The sequence below is a fragment of the Condylura cristata genome, unplaced genomic scaffold, assembly GCF_000260355.1.
Source record: "Condylura cristata isolate star-nosed mole 26May11 unplaced genomic scaffold, ConCri1.0 scaffold00028, whole genome shotgun sequence".
Lineage (NCBI taxonomy): Eukaryota > Metazoa > Chordata > Mammalia > Eulipotyphla > Talpidae > Condylura > Condylura cristata.
The window spans coordinates 11,022,257-11,033,038 of NW_004567129.1; the positions used below are offsets into that span (position 1 = coordinate 11,022,257).

Genomic DNA, 10,782 nt, shown 5'->3' on the forward strand with positions numbered 1-10,782 from the left:
GCGAATGTGGCCAGACTGTCAGCCAGGCACATCTTCTGCCATATCCTGGCCCAGCCCACAGCCCTGATGCAGAAGGCGGGCAGGGCACCTTGGCACCTTTCATTCAGTGGCACCTAGAGGTCATTCTCCATCCTGCGCCACTGTCCTTCTCTGGCCAGCAGAATAGTCTGGTCACCTAGAAAGTGAATTTTCAGGCACCTCTCTCAGCAATGAGAACCAGAGCAGGCAAATTCCACACCTCCTTTAACTGACAAGAAAGAGCTGCTTTTACAATTACCCAAATAACAAAAGCCCATGGAAGACTATCTGGAAAATGCAGCAAAGCACTAACAGGAAAAAAATTACATGTGATTTGCCACAGAAAAGCACCCAGCAATATTCAGCATGTCCTTCTAGATTTTTTCTTTTTCTTTTTTTTAAGTAATAACTTTGTTGAGATATAATTCACACAACTTAAAGCTAACTCTTTAAAGCATACTATTCATGATTTACAGTATTTTCTGTGTTGTGATCTAGTTACCCCAAGATCCATCCATGGAGTAGCACAAAAAAGGAATGAAGTTAACCCTTACAAGCATATGTCATTCCTTTTTAGTGCCAGGTATATTCATTTATATGTATTATGCCACTTTTTGTCTATCCATTTCTTAATGGAAATTTGGGGTGTTTCCTCTACATGACTTGTGTGAGTAATGCTGCTATGACAATTCATGAACAAGTGTTGATGTCAGGCTGTGTTTTCAGTTCTCTTGGGTATAATCCTAAGAGCAGAATCCCTGCATTATATGGTATCATCGTCTTAACCTTTGAGAAGCTGCAAACTGTTTTTCCACAGCAACTGAACCATTTTATATTTCTGCCAGTAAGGTTCCAATTTCTCCACATTCTTATTAATATTTATTATTATCAGGGCTTCCCTGGTGGTACAGGAATTAAAGTCTCAGCTCTATCAAGTCATCGTCAGTACCTGCATTGTAAGTTCGATCCCTAGCCAAAGAGGCTTACCCCTTCCTATTCCCAGCATCTTTCATTTTAAATTCTTTTGGGAAGCTTTGTGTGTATTATATGTTTAATCTTTGAGCAGAGGATCTCCCTGTTGGCACAGGGGTTAAAGTCACAGTGCTATAAAGTGACCCACACGGCACTGCAGACCTCTCCTGTCTCACCCGCTGCTCCTCTCAGCAGTGTATTTCAGTACCTCTGCCTGTTCTGTTCCCCACTCTGTCTCTGGTGAGTCACCCCTCACACCTCTGGCCTACACCCCTGTTCTTCTATGCATAATCAAAAACAAATCTTTTTTAAATACACTTGGTATTATCTGTTTGACAATAGCCATCCTAGTAGATGGAAGTGAAATGTCATTTCCCTAGTGGCTTCATATGTCAAGCATTGTTCCATGTTCTTATTGACCATTTGTATATCTTCTTTAGAGAAATGTCTACTAAAAGCTTTGGCCCATTTTTATGTTGGTTTGTCTTTTCATTGCTGGGTTATTTTTATATATTTCTGGAAACAAGTCCTTTGCTCTCTATATGATTTTCAAGTATCTTCTCCCATCTTTGTATGTCCTTGCTGTTTCTGGATGATGTCCTTCACTCTGGTGTAGTTTTAACACAATTAGTTTCATACACAATTGGTGTGTGTGTGCGTGTGGGTATGTGACTCCCCCCTCCCGCCACCCACCCATGAGACACTCTTAGTTAAATGCTCTGAAGGGCTCCAGTTCTGATTCAAGTAGCCATGTGGTCTTTTTGACAAGTCCCTGAATCTAAAGGTCTCTCATTCCTCGCCTGTGAAGTGGAGATGAACATCAGGCCCTCCCCACAGGGTTGTTGTGAGGATCAAGCAGAACTGGCTGGAACAACTTAGATTACCAGAACCCCGGATGGAGGACTCTTACTGATGCTTCATGTCTTCCCCGCCATCGACACCTCCTCCTCACTCCTGCCTCCCTGATTTTTTTTTAAATCAAGAATGGTTTCCTTTTCTCCGTGTCTTCACCCCTTACTTTCTGCTTACTCTCCCTCATTTTCAGCCTTCTTCCAGGTGGGTAGCCAGGGAACTTTTCTAACTGGTTTGCCTGCAGGGATGGCCCTTGATGCCTAGAGTCCACTGATCTCATCAGGAATCTGTTTTCTCTAGCTTCTGAGATTCCTCCTGCTGATGCCAAACCAAGAGAAATCTGAGCCAGGAATTTGTACCTGTGATTACATTTCACTCCTTTGGGTTCTGTGCCAAGGTTGGGAAAGGCTGGTGACAGCAGATACCGCTAAGTCAAGGCCTGGCAGAACTGGGCCACAAGTGAGCATAACTGGGACTCCAGCCCAGCTCTACCAAGCCCCTGCCCTTAGCTTGTTTTCCCGTCTGCAAAAATCAGATAAAACATGTAGCTCCTTCCTATATCTTTCAGACCAAAAATGGGAATGTTTAGAAGTTACTAGAATTTTAAGTTATTACTCAGTAGGAAATGTGGGACAGGTGGGGAATTACTCCCTTGGATTTGGATCCCAAAGTGTCTGGTTTCAATTTAGCACATATGTATTAACTTTAGCAAGGTGTTCAGTCTTTGGGGTATTCTCTTGACATGACATTTTATGTCTTAGTCAAGATTCTTACCTTTTTGTTGACATGTAACATGAGCACAGATCTAAAAGTCCAGCTTGATGACCTTTCTCAAATAAAATACTTCCATGAACTTAGCTCCACCATTAAGAAGCAATGTATAACCAGCTTTCAGAAGCTCAGTCCTTACCCCACCCTGTCAAGACCATTCACTATCTAATCAGATCTCTGGGTTATAAGTCACAGAAACTCAACTTAGATTGGCTTGAGCAAAATCAGACTATTTTTTCTAGCTGAGAGGGGTATAGGTGATTCTTGCACAGCTAAAAGCTAGCTGTCAGCTTGTTTAAAAATTCTCAGTCTTGCTCTATTTAATTCTCTTCTGTGCTGACTTCATACCCAGACAGTTTCCTTTTTCCTGCAGATCTACAAAAATCCTGGGATTAGACCTCAGACAGATCTCTATTCCTAAATCAGGTGCTATAGTGGGGGAAACAATGTGTAAAACATACATGTGAGCCAGGCTTGAGGCACATGGAACCCAGAGAATGGGGGTGTTACCTATATGGGCAAACAGAGGTTTATCAAAGAAAATCAAACCATGTGCACCTATATGGGCAAACAGAGGTTTATCAAAGAAAATCAAGAGGCTGTTATCAGAAGAAGAGGAAACAGGAAGTGAGTGGACGCAAAGAGCTCTGTCCAACGGGGCCTGGGCAGAGCTGAGTCCCCATGAAATGCCTAAGAACAGGCACCTACTTGCAAAAACCCACAATCCTGACCCTCAAGTTGCTCACAGGACAGAAGGGGACGCAGAGGGTCACACAGGGCAGAATGGTGTGAGCCTTGAGAGAGTGACCCCCGTGAGGTGTCATCAAAGGAGGCAGAGACAAGCCCTGGTAGAATCAGAACCAGTCACCACAGTGGGAGAGTAGAGGAGCAGGAATCTTATCCGAGGAACAGGGATGATTCCAGGTCTTCACAAACCCAGGATGCTGGATGCAGATTATGGGAAGTGAGAGTGGAAGCTAAAGGCTGCTAAGTAGGACAGGAACAGGATGGTGTGATATGGATTGAAGGGGAACGGTAGGGGATCTTCCCAGAGTCCAGGAGAAAAGCACGTCAGGACCAGCACCACCGCCTGTGGTGATGGACGACTAAGTGCTTACTTGGACCCTCTGGTTCCTGGACCATCACATGGGTGTAAATGTTCCTGACCAGATTGTCAGCTCTGCCGTGACAGGGTTCCTGGCCTGTTGGGTCTCTTGGCTGGATCTTCTGACTTTCTTAGCTTTTCTCTATTTTCCATCCTTATCATTTATCTTTTCTGTTCTACTTTCTCTGTTTCCTCAGTTTTACCTTTCAACCCTTCTGTTGACACTTTAACCTTTAAATGAATTGAGGAAAACAAGAGGTTGTGTAAGAAAGTTGACTCCTTGCATGTTACGTGCTTCAGCTGTGAGCTGTTGCATAAATTCTAATAATAATTGACTTGACCAAAAATTATTTTAAGAGACTAGAGGTAAAAGAAAAATATATATTCCCTCTTGTTCTGGGGGGACATTGTGTAGGGAAATGAAGGCCTTATTTTTCATTAGAATAAATCATCAGAAAATTCCATAAACCGTAACAGTCACAATTCATGCTTTTTAAATAAAGAAATAAGAAGGGGACCTCCCTGGTGGTGCAGAGGTTAAAGTCTCAGCACTATCAAGCTATCATCAGCCACTGCAACATGAATTTGATCCGTGGCCAGGGACCTGGCCCACATGTTAGACCCACATCTAATAGACCTCTCTTGTCTCACCCACTGCTCCCCTCAGCAGTGTATCTCAGTAGATCAGTTCCCCACTCTGTTTCTGGTGAGTCCGCTCACTCCCAAACAGCTAGTTTACACCCCAGTTCTTGTATGCATAAATAAAAGTATACCTTTTAAAAAAGGTCATTAGCAGAGCAGAAGAAACAGCTAACAAATTTGAAAGTGGTTACCTTGGGTAAGTAGGACTCAATAGAAAGAATTTGAATTTTTAAACTATGTGTTTGAAGCTATTTTTTTTTTCAAAGATTTATTTATTTATTCATATAGAACTGGGGTATAGGCCAGAGATGCGGAGGGTGAGGGGATTCACCAGAGACAGAGTGGGGAGCGGAACAGGCAGATCGATGAAGTACACTGCTGAGGGGAGCAGCGGGCGGGTCAGGAGAGGTCTGCCACACCATGTGGGTCAGCTCTGGGGCAGGCGGGGATCGAACTCATGCGAAAGTGGCTTAAGTTTCTTAGTGCAGTGCTTTAACCCGCTGTGCCACCAGGAAGGGCCCTGTTTGAAGCTATTTTAATATTTCGTTATTGGTGTTCATATAGTCAAAATTCAAATGTTCAGAAAGGATTTATCCTGAAATGTCCTTTCTCTAGCTATTTTATGTCCATCTTCCCCTCCCGCCCTTTAAAAATAACTAACAGGGTTACTTCCTTGTATAAACTTCTAGGGGTAGCTTAGCTTATTTTAGCTATGTGTATTTATATTGACAACATTTAATTCTCCACATAGTTTATAGCTAACAAAAAAAAAGTTTCAGTGACTTGAGAAAGATCTCTCTGTAAGATGGTCCTAGGTATCAGTTTAGAAGGAACTTTCTGTTCCATCTGTGACTTCTTGTTCTTTACTCCCACCCACCTCCCTGAAAATAAATGTTTGTTTCCATCACCACTATCTAAGACCTGGTGGAAGCTGGAGGCAGGATTGCTCCTGAGGGCGCCAAGCATGTCACACCTTACACCTGCTGTGTGGCCGGCTGTGTCTGCCAGAGGCTGGGCCCTTTCCTAATTTTCACAAATAAAACATGAGCCCACGAGGCCTCATCTGTACATTTAGAAATTTGGGGTAGAAGCTGGCCATTTCTTCCCCAACATTCTTGTTTTTTATTTATGCATACAAGAGCTGTGGTGCAGGCTAGAGTAAAAGGGTGTGAAGTAGGGTGAGTGTATCCACTAGAGATAGTGGGGAGCAGAAGAGGATCTACTGAAGGACACTGCTGAGGGGAGCAGTGGGTGAGACAGGAGAGGTCTACTGTGCCATGGGGGTCAGCTCCCTGGTCAGGGATTGAACTCACATTGCTGTAGCTGTCAATAGCTTGATAGTACTGTAACTTTAACATCTGCACCACCAGGGAGATCCTCTGCCCCCAAATTAAACATATAATACCTACATAGCTTCCCAAAGGAATTTAAAATGTAAGATACTGGGGGTGGGGAAGGGCAAGCCTTCCAGAATGGGGGGCTTTTTAGAGGCTTAGGAATGGGGCCTATCCCAGAGCACTATACTGGGGATTTGGCAGTTGATGTTAAATCCCTGCCCTGTCACTTACTGAGTATCCCAGTCTCTGAACCCCACCGCTTCAACTAAAACAGACAAGGAGCATTTCTACCTCTTTAAGAGGTTGGGAGGAGAAAATTCTATCACTAAGATAAAATACCTAATCGCTGCCTGCCTGCCTGCAGTGTGCTTCCTAACTTTGGGCCCTGAGGCTGTTGGTGGTATGCTGAACATGTGCAACTCCCACTTGGGATCTGGACTTCTTTGCATACCCTGTGTGGTAAGCACTGTTTCAGTTCCTTTCCTAGTCCTTGAGTTGCAGTAACAGGATCAGGTCACAGTTCCTGTATTGTGTGAGTAGCTTAAGAAAACCTCTGGCTTCCCTGGAGTGCAGGTAACAGACACCTTGGCCTGGGTTCAGGATCCTCCCTACCCAGGGGAGGACTGGCTGGCCAGGGCTTCTGGGTTTGGGCCAAACATCAGGGCCCAGTGTGCTACAGGAAGGGAGAAGCCAGCACCAGGAACTTAGAAATGAGTGTTCTGGGTTCGGTCCCAGTTTACCCACTGTCTCTCCAAGCCTGGTATCCTTGGCCTAAAGAACTGAGACCAAAGTGCCCAGCTCAGAGAGTGGATGGAAAGCACCTAGCACTTGTGGTAATTTATGTCAGCCAGTATGAGTGTTAGGAGGAAAGGATGCCCAGAAGGAACTCCACACAGGTTTTGTGGACTCCACCCTGACTCCAACCAAAGCCATGGAGATGCAGGAAACTACAAATCCCATCATCTCTGAAGGGAGGGTTGCTGGGACCTGAGGGTGGAGTTAAGCAGCTAGGTTTGCCATAAAGCCAACATGTGGGCCTTGGGCTCTCTTGGCCTCTTGGTGCTTGGCTTCTCTTGGCTTCTACCAGCTCTCAGTGTGCCGCTGGGGTTCCAGGTCAGCGGAACAGGTAGGGTGCATTTACCAATTTATCTCCCTCTCTTTCTCCCAGAAATACTTATTTCTTCAGTTCCCCTTCTTTTGTAAATAAACCCTTCATTAACCTTTTTGTGTGTGCCTGCAGCTGAGTCTTATTGTAAGTCCCTTTTAAACACATGGGTGAGGACCCACAGTCAGGCCACCCATTTCATACAGGGTTATGAAACAGATTATATATTTGTTTTTCAATTAACAAATATAAGGGTAAAAGAGAGCCAAGATTTTGGATTACCTAAGCAGCCTTAAGTTGTCATCAAAAACTAGTAAGATTGGTTTAAGAATACCTGAGTCCTTATTGCAGATAAAAAAAATTATAGGCTGGTTTTTATTTGTTTTTTATTTATTTATGCATACAAAAATTGGGGTACAGGTCAGAGTTGGGAGGGGAAGATTCACCAGAGACAAACCAGGGAGCAGAACAGGCAGATGTACTGAAATATCCTGCTGAGGGGCGCAGCAGGTAGACAGGAGAGGTCTGCTGCGCCATGTGGGTCAGCTCCCTGGCTGGCGTCAAACTCAAGCCTCAGTGGCTGGCTATAGCTTGATAGTGCTGAGACTTAACCCCTGCACCACCAGGAGGCCCTAGAATTTGGTTTGCAGTTGAGTCTTATTATAAGTCACTTTAAGTGCACAGGTGAGGACCCACAATCAGGCAGCCCATTTCATACCAGGGGTGCCCTGTAACATGAGCTGTGAGTTCCTGGCCTCTTCTGCGCTCTTCTTCACACACCTTTAAGAGGAGACATGTGCAGAACATTGGCAGCTTCTCTCATCTGCCAGGTTTTTCCAGGCAAGCCCATGGGCCCCTGGAGACAGCAGGTGACAGATGCTGGGTTCCTCACAAGTGGGAGGGGCCGAGAGGGGACCTGCCTACAATTTAGACCCTGGCTGCTCTCAGTGGCAGCATAGTCAGGGGAGGGAGCTTTTGTGGGAGCAGATATTTTGAGAGCAGGAGGAAACATCCAGTCCCCTCTTCCAGAGCAGCTCATTCTTGAGAGCACTACGAGAGCAACAGGTACAAAGAGGAGAAAACTCTAGGACCTTTGGGAGTTAGGAGCCGGGCTGAGTGCTCCTTTCACCCTATGGGACAAGCAGGACATGCTCAAGATGCACTAGACTCCAGGGTGGTTGAGGCCTACATGCAGGCCTGGGAGCTGCTGGATTCTACTTGTGGTGACCCCACGGGTTCTGCCTGGAGGAGACTTGCTGGGGTTGCTTCTTTCCAGACTCTGCAACAGAGGCGGGGACAGGGCCATATATGGCACCTTCTCGAGCCCTTTCCCTATACGTTGGTAACAGCATTCCTCACAGAGGCCAAAGCACTTACATGTTAGCAGCCTCATTGTCCAGGAACTCCTGGAGAACTCATCACTCGTTCCCATCTCAGCTCTCCAGTGGCAACAAGGGCCTCAGAGGGACTCCTGCATCCAGCAGGAGAGTCAGGCAGTCCATGTCATCTGGGAAAATGTTTCCAAGGGGTCCCCAGCTCAGGTCATGAACAGGGTGTATCTGCCCTCATGGTGGGGAACTTTCTCAGATGGACAACGTGGTCCCTCCAAGGGGCAGGACTCTCTCCCCCTGGAGCTCTAACCTAACCTCTCTCCTGCTTCCCCAGGCCCTGAGGCATCTCCCTCAGATGCCCCTGCAGGCATCTCCCATGGACTTGTGATCCACCTGCACACAGGGTTACTCTGCACACAGCCCCCACAGCGGTGAGTAACTCAGCAAGGCCAGGGCCTGACTCTGCCCTCCTCTCTCCCCTTGCCTGGCTCTACCCCACCTCTCCCTTCTCTGGCTTCTTCTGCAAACCCACTTGGCTCCAGAGAGACACCCTTACCAAACTGGGGGCAGCCGGTTAAAAGCAATCATACCATCTATGACCACTGTGCCCAAAGTGCAAATTCTCAGTGGTAGGCATTACTGTGTCCTCATTCCAATACTCCAGGGCTAGTTTTATCCTTTATCTACTGGGGAAACTGAGTCACAGAGTGATGAAGCGTTTGGTCCAAGATCACAGGTTAGGAAGTGGCAGAGCCCAGGTTCAATCTGAGGGAAACTGGTGATGCGCTCACATTGGCCAAATCACCCATGGAGCTGTTCAATCTAAAATTCCTTAAAGGAATTTTTCAGTAAAAGGCAGAAACTGTATTTGAAAAATAGCTCCCTCTCCAGATAGGTAAATAGAAAGAAACATCTCTCACAGCGTGGTGCAGCTGGCCTTATGTGTTGCATGGACTTGATCGTGGCTTATATCTTCACTTGAACTTCCTAGGAGAGAGCCCACCTGAGGTCTTTGTGGTTTGGGGAGCTGGCAGAATCCCAGCTGCTACCTGCTGGGTCTGCGTAGGAGTTGGGGGTGTGGGCTGGGTAAGGGAGCCACTGTGGCTAAGGGCGTTGTTCTCCCCCAGGCTCCTGGCCAGCAGCATGTGGCTGCCTCGGGTCTCCAGCACCGCGGTGACGGCGCTCCTGCTGGCACAGACTGGCCTCCTGCTTTTCCTGGTCTCGCGGCCCAGGCCTCTGTCCCCAGCCGGCGGCGAGGAGCGCGTGCACGTGCTGGTGCTGTCCTCGTGGCGCTCCGGCTCGTCCTTCGTGGGCCAGCTCTTCAGCCAGCATCCCGATGTCTTCTACTTGATGGAACCCGCCTGGCACGTATGGGCCTCTCTGTCGCAGGGCAGCGCGCCGGCGCTGCACATGGCGGTGCGCGATCTGGTGCGCTCCGTCTTCTTGTGCGACATGGACGTGTTCGATGCCTACCTGCCCTGGCGTCGCAACCTGTCAGACCTCTTCCAGTGGGCGGTGAGCCGCGCGCTGTGCTCGCCGCCAGCTTGCAGCGCCTTCCAACGCGGTGCCATCAGCAGTGAGGCTGTGTGCAAGCCACTGTGTGCCCGGAGGCCGTTCAGCCTGGCCCAGGAGGCCTGCCGCTCCTACAGCCACGTGGTGCTCAAGGAGGTGCGTTTCTTTAACCTGCAGGTGCTCTACCCGCTACTAAACGATCCCGCACTCAACCTGCGCATCGTGCACCTGGTCCGCGACCCTCGAGCCGTGCTGCGCTCTCGCGAGCAGACAGCCAAAGCCTTGGCTCGTGACAACGGCATCGTGCTGGGCACCAATGGCACCTGGGTGGAGGCCGACCCCGGCCTGCGCGTGGTGCGCGAGGTGTGCCGCAGCCACGTGCGCATCGCCGAGGCCGCCCTGCACAAGCCTGCGCCCTTCCTGCGGGGCCGCTACCGCCTGGTGCGCTTCGAGGATCTGGCGCGGGCGCCGCTCCCTGAGATCCGCGCGCTCTACGCCTTCGCAGGCTTGACGCTCACGCCGCAGCTGGAAGCCTGGATCCACAACATTACACATGGATCCGGACCAGGCGCGCGTCGTGAGGCCTTCAAGACCACATCCAGGGACGCGCTCAATGTCTCCCAGGCCTGGCGCCATGCGCTGCCCTTCGCCAAGATTCGCAGGGTGCAGGAGCTGTGTGCCGGCGCCCTGCAGCTGCTGGGCTATCGACCCGTGTTCTCCGAGGAGGAGCAGCGCGACCTAACCCTGGATCTGGTGCTGCCACGTGGCCCCAGCAGCTTCAGCTGGGCATCGTCCACTGCGGCACACCCTGGGCCTTAGCTGAGACGGGGGTCGTGGTGGTCACTATGGTCCAGAGACTCGTATGCAGTATGTATGGTGGCGAGGTAACAGGTGTGCTGGGGGGTGGGGGTGAGGGATTGCTGCCGGAGTGGTGGGGCTTTTGGGGCCCTGCCCTGTAGCAGGAAAGGAATGAGTCCCTAAACACGATGCTGCTGCTGCTTCCCTCTTTTTGACTTTCCATTGAGTCCCCTTTTGGAGCTGGTTTCATGCCTGATGGGAAACAAGGTTCCCATCAGCCATATTCTTCATGGAAAGCAGAACTCGGGCCCCCACTTCCTTTTGACTTGACTCTGATTC

The 10,782-nt window shown here is 48.7% G+C and overlaps 1 protein-coding gene across 1 annotated transcript; it reads left to right on the forward strand.

The window, feature by feature from the left end:
• Window positions 1-8,489: 8,489 nt before the first annotated feature.
• Window positions 8,490-10,553, forward strand: LOC101622992 (carbohydrate sulfotransferase 6). The gene is made up of 2 exons (XM_004690168.2): window positions 8,490-8,564; window positions 9,261-10,553. The coding sequence occupies exon 2, from the start codon at window positions 9,277-9,279 to the stop codon at window positions 10,462-10,464; it is 1,188 nt and encodes a 395-aa protein (XP_004690225.1). The 5' UTR covers window positions 8,490-8,564; window positions 9,261-9,276; the 3' UTR covers window positions 10,465-10,553.
• Window positions 10,554-10,782: the final 229 nt, after the last annotated feature.

What these genes read in the sequence shown, in the direction of transcription:
- LOC101622992 (XM_004690168.2), top strand. Translation starts at nt 9,277, where the DNA reads ATGTGGCTGCCTCGGGTCTCCAGCACCGCGGTGACGGCGCTCCTGCTG.